The 21,224-nt window shown below is 45.1% G+C and overlaps 1 protein-coding gene across 8 annotated transcripts in view; it reads left to right on the top strand.

Annotated features, from left to right (window-relative positions):
* AOPEP (aminopeptidase O (putative)) overlaps positions 1-21,224 on the top strand; it is a 439,006-nt gene that overhangs the window by 269,703 nt on the left and 148,079 nt on the right. For all 8 annotated transcript variants that reach the window (XR_005080838.2, XR_005080837.2, XR_005080836.2 and 5 more), the window contains 2 exons: positions 1,820-2,009; positions 6,724-6,830. Coding sequence is in view for 4 of the 8 variants with exons in the window: in XM_037133315.2 (XP_036989210.2) it covers positions 1,820-2,009; positions 6,724-6,830 (297 nt within the window). In the remaining 4 variants the exon portion in view is untranslated. The remainder of the gene's footprint in view (positions 1-1,819; positions 2,010-6,723; positions 6,831-21,224) is intronic.

Here is a 21,224-nt window from a genome sequence, read left to right as displayed (position 1 = left end):
ATAAATGGGCCACGGATAGGCTTCACCACTGGGAGAAAGCAGTGAGCCAGTCTCAGCAAAGACACGGCAGGCTTTTTCCCCCGTGAACAGTCATCAGCTTGTGTATCCTTCCTGGGTGGAGCAGAGGGATCAGCCCTAGAGTCTCTGTAACCTCTGTGCACCTCCTGGGTCTCTGGCTGGCAGACCCTTTTGATGTAGGCTTGTCTTTGAGCTGTTTATAAGGGCTGATGTTACTTGTGTTTTGTTTTAGCCAAAAGGGTGAAGTGCTGCCAACAGTATGTCTGGAATGTTATTTACTTGGTACATTTCTGTGGCTTTTCTTTGTAGCACTGCACATGCCAGAGCAAGGGGTCATTTACTGAAAGTGCTAGGTTGCATGGTTTGTCTTCTCCACAGTCCACTTTCTCAGTAAGGGGAAGTTTTCAGCTTCTGTGCTTCTCATTTCTCTTCTTCCTTTTCCCTTTTTGCTACCTTCCTCCCATCCTCCCTTCCTTTTTATCTTGAATTAGTGCTCTGAAGTACTGTGGTTGCCCCCATGTCCTAAATGCCCCCACTGCCCTTTTATTATCTGGAGTTTCTGGTGGAGTCTGCTGAGAGCTTGGCAGACGCTTTTTCATTTGTGTGTCTGCCCTGTTATTATTTCACATAAAAGCTGTCTATTTTGGCACGTGACTTCGTGATTTCAGTTGGGCTCTCTGAGCTGAATGGAGGCTGTTGTGCAAGAGAAATACAGGTGGGGTTTTCTCTACTGGTGGCCGTGGGGGCGGAGGACAAATCTGTAAGCAGTCCTGGCTTGTGCTGAGCTGACATGCTGGCTCACAAATGGCTTTTGAAGGACGAAACCAGTGTGTACAGTTTTCTTAATTTGGGAGGTTTCACAACTGCTTCGTTAAATTTATGGAGGAGAGGTTTTTTTTTAAAGAGCAAACTCTTCATTAACAAGACTGTAAACAAGTCCTGGATAATGAGAAATGCTGAAGGTGGAAGCATAGGCGGTATTCTGTCTGCCTCCTCTCTCCTTAGCTTCCCTCCCTCCCGTTTCATCTGTGCAGTTCTAATCATGGTATTTTGGGTTTCAGAACAAAGTGTGGAAAATGAGATTAGATAAATCTCCCTGACTGGTGCCAGCCCTGGAGCCGTTTGCACACCTGGGTGGGTTACCTCCCTCTTCTGTCCCTCTCTCTGCATAATATTCTTATGCCACGTGAGTATGTGAGCATCCGCAGCTGGAAGGTGATGCCATTGACGATCTTTGCCTTATGGAGACTCAACTTATTATCTGAGTCTCCGGGAAAAGTCACCCGTTCCTGGCACCTGTTAGTTTGTTAACTCGGTAACCAGCCTCTGTCAGAAATGGAAAATTTTGGGTTCCACTCTTCTTGGCTTTTCTTGTCCTTCTGCATGACTTGTCAATTTGTTGGTAAGCCGCTCAGATTTTTGGCTAAAGGGTCTTCTTTGATCATCTCTTGACAGCATGGGCTTCACACTCTCACACCTGCTCTCTTTCACAGCCCAGATTTCCGAAACGCTTCCATTGCGTTGTAGTTTCTCCAGTGTAAAACTGGGCTGCAGGTTACTTATTACAGGTAATAGCCGTTGATGACGGAGATGACTGCTTGGCAAAAACAGTAACTTGAACCACTGCCAGAGATGTAAACTGCCGCTTTCTATATTTCTAGAAGCCTCTGAGCTGCAAGCGTATCTGTCATGATCTTGCAAGCACATGGTAATAGTGCCAGACTGAGCACGCCACCCCGTGGGGCAGCCACTCGACGGGCTCTAACAAGACTCTCTGTGTTTTCTCCACCATTATCCACAGCCCACACATTGTCTTCCTGTCTCAGAGTGCCTTGACTGGAGGGAGCCATCTTTGTGGGATCCGTCTCTGCCATGAAATCGCACACTCCTGGTTTGGCCTAGCCATTGGGGCCCGTGATTGGACAGAAGAGTGGCTGAGTGAAGGGTTTGCCACTCACTTGGAAGATGTATTCTGGGCCAAAGCACAGAAGGTATGTTTAAAGTGACCCTAAACATTTCACTTCCTGGAGTCAAATTCTAGTCATACTCATTGGTTCATTCAACAGGTATGTACTGAGCGTTTATTATGCACTAGGCACTGTTCTTTTTGCTGGGAGAGAGCTGTATAAATGAGAGGGGAAGCCCCCTGCCCTTAGGAGTTCACAGTAGAGCCACAGGAGAGAGAATTGACAAACACACATATAACATGTCAGGTGCTGTTGAGAAGTGAAAAGAAAATGAAGCAAAGTGGTTGGGGGAGTGCTGTTTTAATACGCTCAAGAGAAGGCATCTCTGATAAGGGGGAGGGCATTTGAGCAAAGACCTGCAAAAAGGTTACTCAGAGATCTCTTTTGTGATTATGTGACATTGTGTTTTGTTTTGTTTTGCTAAATAGTGAGGTTACACGTTAAGTCAGGAGGCATAATCTCAGATGTCTGCTGGCAAGTAATGAAGAATGAAGTGGTTGTTGTTACAGATTAGGAAATGGTAACAGCTGTGGCAAACTGGCATCCGGTGGGTGGGTCCTGAACTCTAACCAACTGTCCTGTTGATGGGAGGACTCAAGATAGCCCAGACTCCTGGTTTTTTTTAAGAAAGTTAAAAATTTGGATATTTCTGTGAAATCTACTAATTAAAAAAATATTACATAAACCAACATACCCAGAGGCCAGACCTGGTCAGCACATTCCTACTACAACCTTACTTTAAAAATTGGCTGCCAATTTTAATGAGGATATGGCAACTAAGCCACTTCCTGCTTATTTTCTTATTCCTAATATTTAGTCACTTGTTCCCCTACTATTTCTGCTCCTTACACACTCAGCTATTTAACATTTTCTGAAATTCCCAAATTTGTGAAATACCTGTATGATTTTGTTCAGATTCCTTCTGCATGTTGAAATCCTATTTACTTTTCACCATCTAGCTCAAGGTCACATTCTCTGGATAGCCCAGACTGATCATTTCACTCACAACTCAATACTACTCTTCTAGAAACTTTGAACTCCCACCGTATCTGGTACTAACTTACCTGTTTTTTTCCACTTTCTTCTTCTTCCTTCTTTCCTCACAACTAGATTACGATCTCTTTCAAAGTAGAGCTGTGCCTTGCTCAACCTTCCACCCCTGTAGAGCTAGCAGTGTGCACATCTGTGTCCTCTACCACAGAGAGTCCCGTGAAGAGAGGTCACACAGCAGATTAGAGGAAGGTGTCTGGGTGCAGAGTCTGACCAGGCTTGGGATCCCAGCTCTGCTGTTTACCAGCCTCCCTGAGCCTTAGTTTCTTCATTTGTAAAATGGGTCTGAGAAGAGAGTAATGTGTAAATGAGCCTAGCACAGTAGGCATTCAGCACGGGTTAAATAGTTCTCATATAAAGTGCCTCTATCACCATCCCTTCCGTGGGGTGCTTCCATCCTGAGACAGTCAGATTTGCACTATTCTTGGTAATCATGCATGTATTCCAGGCACCTGATGACAGTGTTTCTGTCCTTTTGTCTCCTCCCTCCCCCAAAAGCACTCCTTCCTTAACCTTTCCCCCTGCCTGAACTGCCAGGGGGTCACTCCTGAGACTCTGCAGGGGTTGTGCCTCTGCTTTCCTGAATGCATCCGTTTACCAACACAGGCACCACACTGGCCTGGCTGCACACCTTCCTTGTGTCTGATCTGTGCTCAAGCTATAGGAATAAAAGGATGAGTAAGACACACCCTGCTCTAAAAGAGGTCATAGTCTAATTGAGGAGGTCAGAAAAGCACACGGGAAGAAGAAAATAAGTTGCAAACAGAGGAAAACACCAAACACTGTGGAGGTTCTAAGGTGGGAGAGGCCAGGTCTGAGAAGACCCAGGAAGTCCCATTGAAGGAGGCGACTTCTGACATGAGCTCTAAGGCAAAGTCGGAGCTGAGGCATCTCATCCCTCCTTTTCCCCTGACCTGGCATGGGGGCAGTTCAGCTCATCATCCTTCAGGGCGCATGCAGTAACTCTCAGTATGTGAAAACACAAACACCCTTGAGGCAAAATGGCCATTCTAGAATCAGCACAAAATTTGGAAATATTTTCTGGGCGCATCCATCACTCTTGATCCCTTCCTTGAAGAGCCGGTAAGACTGAGCTGCTGCTGGTCCGTGACAAGTGCCCAAAGCAGACCTTCCATGCAGGAGAGGAGGGCTCTTCAGGGCAGGGGAGGGTGGGCCACCTCACGGATTCTCCTGGTCAGCCGTTGGATCTGCCAGTGAAGACAGGGTGAGATCACATTGGTCACTGTGCAGCACCAAGCATTAATTAGCAAGCATGGCAAAGTTGGGAGGTGAGAAATCATTGAACAAGGAGATAGAAATCCACATTCTTCTCAGAGTGGCATTCTGTATAGCAAAGTGAATTGAGTTAGTTGCAAGATTGAATTATACAACTTGTCGCCAACCTGAACAAAGTCTAAACTCTTTCACAGGTTTCTTAAGCAGCCTGGCTGCCATAACAATACCACAGACCGGGAGGCTTAAACACACATTTGTTGTCTCATAGTGCTGGAGGCTGGAAGTCCAAGGTCAAGGGATGACAGGCTTGATTCTCTCTTGTCTGGCTTGGCGATGGCCACCTTCTCATTGTGTCCTCTGTGCACATGGGGAGAGGGAACGAGAGGGAGAGAGAGGGGGCTGGCGTTTCCTCTTCTTATAAGGGCACCAGTTCCATTGAATTAGGGTCCCACCTCTATGACCTTATTATCCTTAATTACATCTTTGAAAGCCCTATTTACACCCTGGCTGAGTGGTTCAGTTGGTTGGGAGATCATCCCATACACCCAGGGGTCCCCAACATTCGGGTCATGGACCAGTACTTCCGTGGCCTGTTAGAAACTGGGCCACACAACAGGAGGTGAGCAGGTGGGCTAGCCAGTGAAGCTTCATCGGTATTTACAGACTCTTCCCAGCACTTGCATTACTGCCTGAGCTCCATATCCTATCAGATCAGTGGCAACATTAGATTTTCACAGGAGCTCAAACCCTACTGTGAACTGCATATGCTAGGGATCTAGGTTTTGCACTCCTTATGAGAATCTCATGCTGGTGCTCTGAGGTGGAGCTGAGGTGGTAATACTAGCACTGGGGAGTGGCTGCAAATACAGATTATCATTAGCAGAGAGGTTGGCACAGAGACTATACTAAATCGATTATGTGCAGACTCGTATCAAAACCCTATCAGTGCATGGCAAGTGACAATTAAGCTATATCTGATGGCAGGCTATAAAGCCATCCCCCAGCCCTCAGTCTGTGAAAAAATTGTCTTCCATGAATCTGGTCCCTGGTGCCAAAGAGGTTGGAGACCACTGCCATATACCAAAAGGTTGCCAGTTCAATTCCTGGTTAGAGTACATAACCAGCGGCAAGTTCCATCCCTAGTCAGAGTGTGTATGAGAGGAATCTAATCAATGTTTCTCTCTCACATCGAAGTTTCTCTCTCTCTCTCCACCTACCCCTCTTCCTCCCTCTCTAAAATCAATTATCACTGGGTGAAGATAAAAAATAAAAACCCCATATCCAATGCAGTCCCATTTAGGGTGAGAGCTTCAACACGAATTTCGGGTAGGGAGACATAACTCAGTCCATAACAACAGGACATACAGAGTTTGTCAATTATCTGGCTCTGCTAACTCCTCGGCACCTTTGTCCCTCCCCAGATGGCAGCCTGCTTCTTATCTGACCGCATCCCTTGTCATTCTTTAACCATGTCATGCTCTTTCCAGGCCCCACGAGCCTTGCACATGCTTTCCCTCTTCCTGAATTCCTCCTCCCCTGCTTGTCTCCTGCTTTCCCTGGAGACCAGCTCAGGTCCTACCACCTTTTCGGGAAAGCCTTCTGACCACCCTGGTTGGCCAGGGGGCATTCGGCTTCTTCCTTCACCTCTGTCATCACTGTACTCTGATGTTAGTGTTCTTATTCCATGTCCCCCACACCTCCACCCCTGCCACATGCTAGATTCCATGGGGTAGGGGCTGTGTCTGTAATATCACCAGGGTCTAGCAGAGACTCTGTAAATGTCTGTTGAATGAACTATTAAAGACCTTTAATTCCCAGAAATGCCCCTGGGTACTGACGTTTCCTTCCCAGGGGATGTTTTGCTGCCCTCCCTTAAGGAGATTATAGCCATGGGACCTAGTGAGCACAACAGTGACAGAAGGCAGGGTGCAGTGGCCTCCCCTTCCCACAGACTGAGTCCAGGCAGTACACTGTTTCTGGTTATATGCACACAGAGTCGTCTGGGTTGCATTAGCAGGCTCTACTATAAACAGCCCTTAACAAAATTGAGAGCTGGAGAAATAGGAGGTAAATGGAGGGACATTCCCCACCCTGTGCAGAAGACAACGCAGAAAAGGGCTGGTTGGAATCAGAGTGGAAATGGCCCTTTAGGGAGGCCTGCTCTCTCCCGGGGGGGGGGGGGAGCGGTGGCAGGGGGGCCTGGTTCCTGGACCATGGTGTGTCTCCCAAATGGGCAGCAAGAGAGAGAACAGTTGGTTCTTCCTTTGAGGACCTAAGAGGCCCCTTTGTCCTCCCAGCTTTTCTGGTGGGGTGGAAGGTGCAGCAGGTAGCCCATGTTTACTATCCTCCCTTACATAAGGCCAGCTGCTTCACTGGGTAGCTTTGACCTTACAGGAGGACAACAGTAACCATGTATTGTGCATATGTATTTGTGTGTCTGTGGTTTAAGCAGCTGGTCCCCCACGAGGCCCAGGAACAGCAGGAGCTGCGGGCTTGCCTGCGCTGGCGTCGCCTGCAAGACGAGTTGCAGAACTCCCCGGAGGAGATGCAGGTGTTAAGGTAAAGCACCATGTAATGCGTCTACCTTCGCTCCTCTCCCTCCTGCTCCTCCTTCCCTTCAGTACACATTTAGGCCATGTATTAAATCTGCTGTGTCCTTTTAAAATTAGACTGGACTAGGTTACTCATCCTCCCAAAGATCTTTTCAATCTTTCAGGGTGTAGGTTTGGATTTGCCTTCTGACATTTTTCTACTGTCTCTCTATTCAGGAAAAAACTATCACAGGGCCACTTCGGGGACCAAATTCTTTGTTCGAAGTTCTAATAGTCACTTCATGTGGTAGCTGGGGACTTGGAGAAGGGTGGTGGGTTGTGTAGCCTGTCAGACAGTAACCCTTTAAAGTCAAAAGGAAAAAAAAAAAACCTTAGCAGTAACAGATGTTCGTGTCAATGGGGCCTTTTGTTCAGGATCCCTCCCATCAGGAGGCCACTCCTATGGGAGGGTTCTACTCCCAGCTCCACAGTTTTGTTTTCAGAGTGTCTTACGGCACCTGTAGGATTACTTCTTGCCTTTTTTCCATTTTTGTGCCTCTCTGCTTTGTTCCTTGTCTTCTTCTCTGAATAGTTGTTTATCTGAAACCTCTAGCTTAGGCCTTGGACTATGGTTGCTATGGCAATGGAAGCTTTCATCCTGCCCCCTCTAGGCTAGAGCCAAGTGTTTGGAGTCCACAACTAGACAGGTGGGCAGGCGGCCATCCAGGAAGCACCCCCACTTTAGACTGCAGCCCCCGAGGCCAGGCCACTGCCTGTGCAGAAGCCTGCCCGGCAGGGTCAGGCTCCCTGTTGTCACTGTTTCTGAATAAACCCACCGCCCCGCAGTGGCTGCCCGTGGAGGCCCAAGTCTAAGGGAACTGCAGTGCCCAGTGTGACCCTGGAGGATGGTGCTTTCATGCAGCAAGGCAGCTCCTAGAGAAGTCCCTGCTCACCTGCTAACGGCTGCTGACTCATCCGTTGTTCAGGAGAGCCAGCCGGGAGCCCCGCAGTCCCCACCCAGCACTGCTATTCTCACATCTGTTCACTTGGCTAGTGGGATAACTATACCCATGTGGACAGGGCCACTTAGCACAAAGCTTCCACTTAGCAGGGACACTGTCATGTGCATAGTTAGTTACAGGTGGTAAGAAGTAGGGAGAAGGGAACACAGTGATTCACAGTGAAGAGTTGGATAATGCCTCTGGGAGATGCAGCAAGGCCTTGAGGTAGGAAAGGGCTTGGCATGCTGGTGCAGAGAAGAGGGCAGTGTGGCTGGAAGGGCAGGGAAAGCAGGCAGGAGCCAGGTCCGAGAGCCTTACTCCAAGTGCTATGGAAGCCATGCCAGGGCCTTCAGCAGGGAAGGCTCATGCTCTGTCTTGTGGGTTTATAGTGCTGCTCTGGCTCCTGTGTTGGGTGGATGCAGGCAGCACACAGAGAGCAGTAAGTAGGGTTAGAACACTGCTGTCATCTATAACAGAGTTCCTGGTGGCGGCAGTGACAGACACAAGAAGCAGACCTGTTTGGGTCATGTTTTGGCCGTGGGACTAGCAGGCCTTGTGTCAATCAAATGTGGAGAAGAGGAAAATGAGAGTGCCCAGAATGATTTCTCCACCTCTGACTTGAACATCTGGGTGAGATAGCACAGAGTATGAGAGGGGCATACTGTGGAGAGGAAAACAAAGTTTCCAGTTTTGCATGCATTCTGTTTGAGATGCCCAAAGCTGTTCAATGCTGAGAACTCAGTGGGGTCTACTAGTCAGGAGCTCGCTGGAGAGATTGGAACATTTGGCTTATAAATACTTTAAAATCTGAGAACATTGAAATCACCAGGGAGAGAGGAAAGTAAGAGTAGTGCTTGGGAGGAAGATGAGGAGCTAGCAGAGGAGCTGGGGAAATTAATGTAGAGAAAACCCAGACATCAGAAGCCAGGACAAAAAGTGAAGAAGGTGGGGTGGGGTGTTGGATGCTGCTTACAGGTGTGTATAAAAGGAGGGAGAGAAGTGTCCTTTGGGTTAGACCACATAAAGATGTTGTGATCTTGACATGCATGCATTTATTTGTGAGTGGTGGAGAAGGTAGCCAGATTGAAGGTGGTACAAGAGTGAATAGTTGATCAGAAAGTGGAGACAATGAGTATGGACGTTGTGAAGGAAGCAGATAACAGTCAAAGAGGTTTGCCTTAGGGTGGCTGATGCAGGCACATGTACAAGCTGTATAACTTTGCCAATCCTGCCATTCTCAAGACTTAGTTTTTCCTTTGTTCAAAGCTTATTATGGGGACTTCCAGCCAAGATGGAGATGTAGGTAGATACATTGTGCCTCCTTTCACAACCAAAAAAAGGACAATGACAATTTAAAAACAAAAAACAACCAGAACTGACAGACTATCACACTGTGTGGAATTCTGACAACCAAGGAGATAAAGAAGACACATTCTTCAAGACCAGTAGGAGGGGCAGAGATGGGAAGCCGGGCAGAGAGGACTCTTGTCACGGCAGTGGCTGGAGGACTAGGGCGGACAAGGCAGTGGCTGGTGGAGCCGGCAGTCCCATATTCCCGAGCAGATAAACCCAGAGGAACAATTGGGGAGGGAAACAAACCTCGAAATCCAGGGGTCCGGCACGGGGAAATAAAGCCTCAAACACCTGATAGAAAACCCCCACCTGTAGGGGTTGAGGTGCAGGGAGAAACTCCCAGCCTCACAGGTGAGTTCCTTGGGGAGACCCACAGGGTCCTAGAATGTACACAAGCCCAGCCACCCGGGAATCAAGCCCAGAGGGGCCCAATTTGATTGTGGGTAGCAGGGGAAGTGACTGAAATCCAGCACAGAGCAGAGCAAGCTCCATTGTTCCCTCTCACACCCCTTCCCCACATACAGTGTAACAATGCAGCAACATGGGTTGCCCCACCCTGGTGAGCCCCTAAGGCCCCGCCCCGCATTATGTAACAGGTGCTCGGAGACAAAAAAAAAAAAAAGGCCCAGGTGAAAGAACAGATTACAGCTCTGAAAAAAATACAACTAAGCAACAAAGAGCCAACCTATCAGATGCACAGCTCAAAATGCTGGTAGTCAGGATGCTCATAGGATTGGTTGAGTATGGTCACAAAATAGAGAAAACAATGAAGAATATGCTAAGTGAAATAAAGGAAAAGGTACAAGGAACCAACAGCTACGGGAAGGAAACTGGGACTCAGATCAATGGTGTGGACGTGAAGGAAGAAAGAAACATTCAACCAGAAAAGGATGAAGAATCAAGAATTCAAAAAAATGAGGAGAGGCTTAGGAACCTCCAGGACATCTTTAAACATTCCAACACCCGAATCATCGGGGTGCCAGAAGGAGAAGAGGAAGAGCAACGAATTGAAAAGTTATTTGAACAAATAATAAAGGAGAACTCCCCCAATCTGGCAAAGGAAATAGACTTCCAGGAAATCCAGAAAGCTCAGAGAGTCCCAAAGAAGTTGGACCTAAAAAGGAACACACCAAGGCACATCATAATTACAATACCCAAGATTAAAATGAAGGAGAGAATCCTAGAAGCAGCAAGAGAAAAGGAGACAGTTATCTACAAAGGAGTTCTCATCAGATTGTCAGCTGATTTCTCAAAAGAGACATTACAGGCAAGAAGGGGCTAGCAAGAAGTATTCCAAGTCATGAAAGACAAGGACCTACATCCAAGATTGCTCTATCCAGCAAAGCTATCATTTAGAATGGGAGGGCAGATACAGTGCTTCTCAGATAAGGTCAAGTTCAAGGAGTCCATCATCATCAAGCTTTTAGTATATGAAATGTTAAAGCGATTTATCTAAGAAAAAGAAGATACAAATATGAACAGTAAAATGACAGCAAACTCACAGTTATTAACAACCACACCTAAAACAAGAACAAAAACAAACTAAGCTATCATCTACGATAGGAACAGAACCATAAAAATGGAGATCACATGGAGGGTTATCAGCAGGGGATTGGGAGGAGGAGAAGGGGAAAAGGTACGGAGAATAAGGAGCATAGATGGTAGGTAGAAAATAGGCAGAGGGTAAGAATAATATGGGAAATGTAGAAGCTAAAGAACTTATATGTATAACCCAAGGACATGAACTAAAGGGGGGAATGTGGGTGGGAGAGGGTGTGCAGGGTGGAGGGGAATAAAGGGAGGAAATGGGACAACTGTAATAGCATAATCAATAAAATATTTTTAAAGAAAGCTTATTATGGTATTTGTTTTTGTCTTAATATTTAGAAATTACATTTGCCTAAATTTAGTCTACCCATGAAATGACTGAATTTGAAAGACCTGTTGCACATCATTACAGAAAACATTGTTATCAGATGTGCTTACAATGAAATGGAAATGTTTCTGAATGCACCCTGAATTATGTGGTCTAGGGTGAGTTTACACCCATCTCTTGGAATTCTCCCTGACATGGACACCGAGAAACTAGAAATTGCTGAAACTGCAAGGAAGAACTAGAGTTGTAAAAATTTGTTCTCAGACTTTGTTTTGTTTTAATACACAAATAGGATCTGGTAAAGAAGTCTCTTAAAGTAATACAGTAATTGGGGGGACTTCCGCCAAGATGGAGATGTAGGTGGAAACATTGTGCCTTCTCGCACAACCAAGTCTAAAATCAACAAAGCTTATTAGCAACAAAAAAAAACGCAGCCAAACTAAAAAAATTGAACAATGCAGGAGTCCAACAACAACGAACCACTCAGCCAGACCAGTAAGAGGGGCAGAGCCAAGAGCAGAGCTGGTTGGGCACAAAAGACCCCCTGACCCAGGCTCGCAGGCAGCCAAGGGTGGATCCTAGGTGTGGGGTAGCGAGGGGTGGACCCAGTGAAGGGGCAAGACAGCAGGCTGACCATGGTCACACATTTGCGTGCAGAGAAACCAGCGAAGGAGCCAGCAGTGAGACAGATCGGGCAGGCCCCAGAGGCAGGAAGCAGCAGAGGGGACCGCTATTGCTTCCTCTCTGACCCCGCCCCCACATACAGCGTCACAAACTAGCACCTGAGTAGCCCTACCCTGATGAACACCTAAGGCTCTGCTCCTCATATGTAACAGGCACGAACAGATCAAAACATGGCTCAAGGAGAACTCAGAGCCCCAGAGCCAATAAATCTAAGCGAACAAGAAATTGCCAACCAATCAGAGGCACAGTTCAAAGCACTGGTGATCAGAATGCTCACAGAACTGGTTGATTTTAGCCACAAATTAGAGGAACAAATGAAGGCTAAACTAGTTGAAATGAAGGGAAATGCACAGGAAACCAATAGTAATGGAAAGGAAACTGGGACTCAGATCTAGGGAGCGGACCAGAAGGAAGAAAAAAATGACCAAACAGAAAAATATGAAGAAACAAGAATTCAAAAAAATGAGGAGAGGCTAAGGGACCTCCAGGACATCTTTAAATGCTCCAACATCTGAATTATAGGGGTACCAGAAGGGTAAGAGGAAGAGCAACAACTGGAAAAGTTATTTGAACAAATAATAAAGGAGAACTTCCCCACTCTGGCAAAGGCAATAGACTTCCAGGAAATCCAGGGAACACAGAGAGTCCCAAAGAAGTTGGACCCAAGAAGGAATACACCAAGGCACATCATAATTACATTAGCCAAGATTCAAATGAAGGAGAGAATCCTAGAAGCAGCAAGAGATAAGGGGACAGTCACCTACAAAGGAGTTCCCATCAGACTGTCAGCAGATTTCTCAAAAGAGACCTCACAGGCAAGAAGGGGCTGGAAAGAAGTATTCCAAGTCATGAACTCCAAAGACCTACAACCAAGATTGCTCTATCCAGCAAAGCTTTCATTTAGAATGGAAGGACAGATAAAGTGCTTCTCAGATAAGATCAAGTTCAAAGAGTTCATCACCACCAAGCCATTATTATATGAAATGTTAAAGGGACTTACCTAAGAAAAAGAAGATAAAAAAGATGAACAGTGAAAGGACAGCAAACTCACAGTTATTAACAACTATACTTAAAACAAAAGCAAACTTAAGAGGAAAGCTAGATCAGGAGCAGAACCATAGAAATGAAGATCTCATGGAGGGTTAGCAACAGGGGAGTGGGAGAAGGAGAAGCGGGGAGAAGGTACAGAAAATAAGTAGCATAAACTGTAGATAGAAAATAGATAGGGGGAGGGCAAGAATAGTATGGGAAATATAGAATCTAAAGAACTTGAGACACGTGGTCATAAACTAAAGGGGGGGAATGGTGGGGGAGGGGTGTGCAGGGTGGAGGGGAATGAAGGAGGGGAAATAGAACAACTGTAATGGCATAATCAATCAAATATATTTTAAAAAATAATACAGTAATTAAAGATGCTGTTTTTTTTTTCTTTTAAGATATCCCATGATTTTGAAGTGATGGACCAAGAATGATTTAGCAGTCTTGGTCTGTGTCCTGATACGTCCCCCCATGGTACCAGCTGCTGTGGAAACTTCTTTCACCCGTCTTTGCAGCAGCTTTTAGCATGATTGACCGCTCCCTCCTAAAAACACTTTCTTCTCTTGGCTTCTGTGTGTCACGCTCTCCTTGATTTTCTTCTGCCTGGTTGGCTAGTCCTTCTCTACCTCTCCTGGTGGCATTTAACATTTTCACGGAGATGAGTCAAGGCTCAGAAGGACTGAATCAATGTCCAGTGTCGCACAGCTGAGAAAGAGCAGAGCGAGGGGTTAAAGCTATCTTCTTTCCTTAAACCATCTTGCTGCTTCAAGGAGCTCGATATCACATTGAGTTGTGTTAAAATAAGGAGGGACATGAAAGTTGGAGTAAAAGAAAGTATCCTTGAACCAAGTGTATTTGTCTTTTTATACATGAAATCATGCATCTGAATTTTTTCAATAGATACTGGGAGAAAAGAAAACAGCATTGTGTTGTTGATTATTAACAAAGTGAGAAGAGAAAAAGTAATTGGTCTCTTTTGATCTGACCTGAAAAATTTAGAAATTTATAGGAGCTCTTCCATTTGCGCCTTCCATACATCCAGTATTAAATCATGGTTCAGATCAACTGTGTCTTCAACTCACGTGGTTGTGAGTCTCCTTTGGTTTCAATAGTTTTTTATGTTCTCCCAGCCTTCTCAGCCTTCCTTGGCTGGGGAGCCGGTAAATGTGGCTGCAGGCTGCTGAGGCAGGCCATTTGCTCAGAGTTTCAAAATGCTAGGGGTCACATTACTGACTGTGCGTTTTCTCATTCATTAATTATTAAAGGTGCCGTTCCTGTAGACGAGACCCCAGTAGCTCTCCCCAGACTCTCCCTCACCTCTCCATCAGCCCTGGCAGAACTTTGCTCCAGGTGAACCTGATCTCATTGCCATTCTTTTCTGCACTGCCCAGCTGCCACCTCTTCACTTTCTCTTGTTGTCCCCTCACCATCCCCATCCCCAGCCAAAAAACTTGCCTCTTGGCCAGTGCAGAGTCCTGACTCCTGCCAAGGAAGATGCAGGGGCCTTTTAAAGGCTCTGTGCCTTTTGTCTCTAGGGCACAGCTAGATTCCGGTATCTTCTCTTTAAGTGCTTTTAGTTAGATGCTCTGACAGGCTCGTGGGAGGGAAGAGCTCTAGTGGTGAGGTCAGAAGGAATCTGTTGGTTTTTATTGTGATTTAGTATCACGCCCCCTTTTTCTAGATGTACTGTTCTGAAAAAAACATTAACATATGTTACGTTGAGGAGGTTCTGACGAGCCCAAATTCTGATGTAGTGCTTTCTCCTAGCTGCTGCCTCCACAGTCCATACAATTGTAGAGAAATGCAGACATGTCCTACCCTGCTCGAGAATGTCTCACTCCTACTCACAAGGACATCCCATAATGATAGGGAAAACCCTAAGTAAGTAACTCTGTAGCCAAAATGAAATGTGTGTGCCCTAAGTTCTGTAGTTGGCAATGCCTAAGCGCTCTGTGTATTTCATTTAAAACAGTAAGACTTTTAAAATTAAAAGTTCATATGTAAACTTTCCCTAATATGAATGAAGTTTTCATCTCTAAAGTTTTTCTCAAAATTTTTATTTCTAATCCTTCAAGAACATAGTAGTCTTTTCCCACCCACATGTAAGAACATATCCATTAGCAACTCCACAAGTCTGCCTCAGGGAAAAGCTGTCTTCCTTCAAAAGTCCCTTGTTGCTGTCACAGGCCCACCTGTAGCTCAGAGGTTCAGTGTTCTCCAAGCACCTCCCACCAGGGCCTGAGTGCTCCCAGCACCCTTACCTCAGTCTCCCCTGGCCCCACGGGCTGTGAATGTAATTTCAGCCCTTCCCTTCTCCTTTTTTCTTTTGCTTCCTTCCCAGCAGGGAAACTAGGGCCATCAGCCTGTTCTCCTTTCAATTCTATAAATGCATCAACATCAACATCTACCCTAACCTCTCAGATGTCTGAGTGCCAACCTGCTGTCAGTCTTCATACAGTTACAGATACATTTCTAATTCTACAAGGTGAAACTAGAATATATATAAGATGAGAAGGGAAGAATGATGCTGTCATCACTTTGGACCAAGGTCTGGGATCATGAATCAAGGAAACTCTTTTTTCCTAAGGTCATTGTGCCCTATGATCCCCAGATTCTATCAAACATATTGCAGTTCCTGTTTTATTGAACGCATCTGCTTTTTTTGGGTACTATTCATAGCTCTTGCTTTTGGGAATTTCTTCACTCATGCAGCCCCTCCCCAGTTCTCCTTGTAACCTCTGCTGCCCTTCCTCCATCTCTGCTGCTGTCTGTTGTTTATATCCCTGCCTTTCCAGAGCTGGTGTCCCTATGTATATCCTCCTGGAGTGGTCTTACTTAAGTGGGGTTGCCCAGAAGTGGAGATTATTTGGAAGTATCCCCAGGAGGGGAAAACACAGGGGGAAGTGGAAGTGAGAAGAAAAGGAAGCCATGCCGTGTGCCATGATATCAAGTCAGGTACCATGGGATTGCTCTGGAGGAATTGTGGGTCAGACCCAGCATTTCCTCATTAAGGGCAAAAGGCCCAGGTTGCATCATCATTGCCTGGAGAGATGTGCATTCTCAGGTCCTTCTGGATCTGTCCTTCATGGGCAAAACAGGGCAGGCAACTTGAAGGCCACACCTGACCAAGAGTCACAGAGAACACACAAAGAGCTGATGTGCACAAAGGTGATAAAAGTCCTACAGGATATGAGTGAGGCATGGGCACTGCTGGCTGTACCTACTGTGTATGCCGGAGGCTCCCAAGTTGCCAACCTACTACCCCAGCCCAGCCCCAGCCAGCTCTTAAAAATCAGATGTGAATGCTTAACTGTCCATTTGGCATAACCTCTTCTTGGCTACCCTATAGACATCTCACACTGCTAATCTCTTCTCACCCCATCTGCTCACCTCCTTAGGGTCATAGGTAAAAACCTGGGAGTCATCCAGCTCCCCGCTTTCCTCACCTCCCTTCTATTCCCCTCCTCTCCTTTTTCCTTAGAGGGCTTAAGCCATCACTAAGAACTCACCTTATAAGTATTAGTTTGGCCCAAAAGTTCGTGGGGTTTTTTTTCCATAAAATAAGACACATTCTTCATTTTCACCAATAACTTTATTGATTGATAATTTGAGTTATGTCAGCTTTCTTTCACATGGTATAACACTGATTGTTCTCAATTAATGTCTTCATTTGATTGCTGTCAACTTCAACTGGTCTACCAGACTGTGGAGCATCATCCAGCAAGAAATTTCCAGCACAAAAGTTTGCAAACCACTTTTTTTTCTGTTTAGTTATTTTATTTTTAAAATATAGTTTATTGACTATGCTTTTACAGTTGTCCCATTTTCCCCCTTCACTCCCTTCCACCCTGCACACCTGCTCCCACCCACATTCTCCTCCTTTAGTTCATGTCCATGGGTCATACATATAAGTTCTTCAGCTTCTACATTTCCCATATTATTCTTACCCTCTGCCTGTCTATTTTCTACCCACCATCTTTGCTCTTTATTCACTGTACCTTTTCCCTCCTCTCTTCCTCCCACTCCCCTGTTGCTAACCCTTCATGTGATCTTCATTTCTATGGTTCTGCTCCTGTTCTAGTTGATAGCTTAGTTTGTTTTTGTTCTTGTTTTAGGTGTGGTTGTTAATAACTGTGAGTTTGCTGTCATTTTACTGTTCATATTTTTATCTTCTTTTTCTTAGATAAATTGCTTTAACATTTCATATACTAAAGGCTTGATGATGATGAACTCCTTGAACTTGACCTTATCTGAGAAGCACTGTATCTGCCCTCCCATTCTAAATGATAGCTTTGCTGGATAGAGCAATCTTGGATGTAGGTCCTTGCTTTCCATGACTTGGAATACTTCTTGCTAGCCCCTTCTTGCCTGTAATGTCTCTTTTGAGAAATCAGCTGACAATCTGATGAGAACTCCTTTCCAGGTAACTGTCTCCTTTTCTCTTGCTGCTTCTAGGATTCTCTCCTTCATTTTAATCTTAGGTATTGTAATTATGATGTGCCTTGGTATGTTCCTCCTTGGATCCAACTTTTCTGGAACTTTCTGACCTTCCTGGACTTCCTGTAAGTCCTTTTCCAGATTGGGGGAGTTCTCCTTTATTATTTGTTCAAATAACTTTTCAATTTGTTGCTCTTCCTTTTCTCCTTCTGGTACCCTGATGATTCGGGTGTTGGAATGTTTAAAGATGTCCTGGAGGTTCCTAAGCCTCTCCTCATTTTTTTGAATTCTTGATTCTTCATTCTTTTCTGGTTGAATGTTTCTTTCTTCCTTCATGTCCACACCATTGATCTGAGTCCCAGTTTCCTTCCTGTAGCTGTTGGTTCCTTGTACATTTTCCTTTATTTCACTTAGCATATTCTTCATTGTTTTCTCTATTTTGTGACCATACTCAACCAATCCTATGAGCATCCTGACTACCAGCATTTTGAGCTGTGCATCTGATAGGTTGGCTATCTCTTTGTTGCTTAGTTGTATTTTTTTCTGGAGCTGTGATCTGTTCTTTCATTTCGGCCATTTTTTTTCTCCAAGTGCCTGTTACATGGTAAGGGGCAGAGCCTTAGGTGTTCACCAGGGCAGGGCAACACACATTGCTGGGTTGTGACACTGTATGTGGGAGAGGGGCCTGCGAGGGAACAATGGAGCTTGCTCTGCTCTGTGCCAGCTTTCAGTCACTTCCCCAGGTTCCCCTAAGCAAATTGGGTCCTTCTGGTGCTGATTCCCATGTGGGTGGGTTTGTGTACATTCTAGGACCCTGTGGGTCTCCTCAAGGAACTCACCTGTGAGGCTGGGAGTTTCTCCCAGCGCCTCAATCCCCCCCCCAGGTGTTTTCTATCAGGTATTTGAGGCTTTATTTCCCCGTGCTGGGACCCTGGGTTGCAAGGTCTGTCTTACTCCCCAGTTTCCCTGGTTTATCTGCGCATGAATGTGACACCCACAGGTCTGCCAGCTGCCTTGTGTACCATGCCCCTCCACAATCTGCTGCCTCACTGGGTCTGCCAGCCACTGCCTTCCCTGCCCAGGGTCCACCAGGCACCACTTTGCCACGATCCCTCTGCATTCAGCTGCCTGGCTCTGCCTCTCCTACCAGTCTGAATGAATGTGTCTACTTTAACTCCTTAGTTGTTGGACTTCATACAATTCAATTTTCTGTTCTTACTGGTTGTTTTTTGTTTCTAAATTGTTGTTGTCCTTATTTTGGTTGTGCTAGAAGGCACAATGTATCTACCTGTGCCTCCATCTTGGCCAGAAGTCTCCAAACCACTTTTGACACATTCGATCAGTCACAGCACCTTCTCCATACACTGCAGATTTTTTTTTGTATTTCAGTTGCATTTTTACCTTTCTTGAAATAGTAAACCATAAAATGCTGAAAATGTTGCTTGTTTTCTTCCATCTTCAATATTAAAATGGCTACACAAAAAAATTCACCAGTTTTGATGTTTTTTTTTAATGCACCCTGATATGACAGCTTTTACAATACAGCCTAACAAAATTGTTTTGAATGAAGTTAAAGACAACTAAGCACTACTATAGCCATCTTATAGAAAAAAAGGGGGAAAACCAAGTGAACTTTTTGGCCAACCCAGTATTTCTCAATTCCCACCACTAACACTACTGTCTCTCTGTTTATAACTTAATGGCTTGCATGTGCCAGTCCAGCAGCCTCCACATGGTTTTCTGCCTTTAATCTTGTCCTGTCAAATCATCTCTCACACTTCCACTCGGGAGTCCTACTTAAAACACTTATGATTCTGTCACCTCCTTGCTTAAAACCCTCCAAAAGTTTCGTCTCCAGGAAAAACTTCACATTTCATACACAGTCAAGTCCCCACACACCATCACTCCTGCCTGGTTTTTCAGCCTCTTCTCATGCCATTCTTTGCTTCTTCCCCCAGCCATCCCAAATAGTTCATAAAACCTTACTGTGTTAGGATGTCAGTGCTGTCAAACAAAATAACACAGACTGATATGTGGTTGAAACAACAGAAATTTATTGTCCTACAGTTCTGGAGGCTAGAAGTCCAAGATTAAGGTATCAATTGGTTTGGTTTCTTTTGTAATCTCACTCCTTTACTTGCAGATGGCTGTCTTCTTGCTGTGTCCTCACATGGTCTCTTCTCTGTGTGCAACACTCTTCTTGTCTCTTTGTATGTGCTAATCTCCTCTTACATAAGGACACCAGCCAGATTGGATTGACGCCCAACCTACTGGCTTTATTTTCACTTAACTACCCCTTCAAAGGCCCTGTCTGCAAATGCAGCCACATTATGAGGTATTGGGGGTTAGAACTGCAACATAAAGATTTTGGAGAAATATAATTTGGCCCATAACACCTACTATTGGCCTTTTCTTTCTTACCTCCTTGCCTCTTTTCATGTTGCCTTTATTTAGAATATCCCTCCCCTATTGCTTGACTCCAGATATTTATGACTCAGCACAGATATCACTGCCTGCCAAAAACCTCAAGCCCTACCCTGAAAAGACAAGCTGGTGACCCTCCTGTGTACCCCCTAAATACTCTGGTTGTATCTCCATCCTGATCTTAATACTTTGTTTGATAATTATCTTTAGAATGAAACATTATCGAACTGCCAATATTCAACCATTTTTAACCTGCAGAAACAGCAATTTTATATGGTCTGACCTCATACATGTCTCTTCTGACTCATCAGCTTTTTGAACCTAGGGACAGTGTCTTCTTTTCCTCTGTATACCACAGTGCTTGGCACTGAGTACATGCCTGTAAATGTTGAAAAAATGAATGTTGTAGACAACATGATCTCTATTCCTATGGTTTTTTATATGTTATTTGGAGAGTTGAAATATTGGCCACAAGACATAGATAGACAAATCCTAGGCTCCATCCTCAAAGTTCTAAGAACTAGGAGTTTAATATTGGTAGGCTTGTTAGAAAGCACCACTGGGAAGATATGAGGCTTGAGCTGGGATGGTAAGAAGGGATAACCATGAGACTGGTAAAGAGGTGGACGACAGGGAACTTAGTGAGCAAAGCATGGCAGGTATAAGCAGTGAATTGATGGTGGGAATGGGTGTTAAATTAGAATGGGTTTACTGGAGAAGATAGGCATTAAGAACCCGTAAGACTGAAGGTGGACCAGGGAAGGACAGGCTAAGTAATGGAGTTCCACAGATGCTGAATTCAGAGTTTGCATGTGACCATTCAGGCAGCGGGAGCGATTGTCAGTTCCAAGAATGATATACAAATGGAGTGCTGGGAAGATTACCCAGATTTTAGGATGACACATGGTCAGATGTACAGAGTCTAGAGGCTGGATGGAATAAGTGGTTGTTTCAGGAGCACAGACCTGAGTTAGAAGAGCTTGAGATCCTCTTCTTGGTTGGCCTAAGGCTCTGAGTCTCATATTTGGGCTACTCAAAACTGATTGAACTGTCAGTACAGCTTCAAAGAAGGCTTCTAATAATGTGTTGTAAAGCTATTCCTGACCGAAGAAAAAGATTGATCCACTAAAGGAACCAGGTGAATATGTGGTTTTGTGAAATTTGTTGACTTTGAACAGAGTGAAATGTAGCAATCCCATTTCTTCTTGGCCCAGGTCTGGTCAATCCTGCCTCATTTTAGAGAAACATCATCTGAGGATGCAGGCCTGCATTCTCTGTAGAGCTCATCAGTCTTCAGTCTCAACCCAGGAGAGTAGCATGGGCTCACCCTAAGAGCCCACAGCCTGCATTTGACTGGATTCAGTTCTGACTCCACCACAAGCTAAGTGACCTTGAGAGAGTTATACAACCACACTGAGCTTTAGTCTTCTCTCTGTAAAACAACCCAATAGTTTCTACTATTATAGAAACTAGTTTCTAGAGGAGCATGAGGAATCCATGTGATGAAGATGGACAAATCATTTAGAACACTTATATTAGGTTGAATCACAGGAAATTGCCATTTTGGTGCATTTTAAATGGCTGAATATTGTCAATTCCCTATTGTTCT

The sequence above is a fragment of the Artibeus jamaicensis genome, unplaced genomic scaffold (assembly GCF_021234435.1).
Source record: "Artibeus jamaicensis isolate MK-2021 breed Jamaican fruit bat unplaced genomic scaffold, CSHL_Jam_final scaffold_1964, whole genome shotgun sequence".
NCBI classification, from domain to species: domain Eukaryota; kingdom Metazoa; phylum Chordata; class Mammalia; order Chiroptera; family Phyllostomidae; genus Artibeus; species Artibeus jamaicensis.
This window is presented reverse-complemented; position numbering and strand designations above follow the sequence as displayed.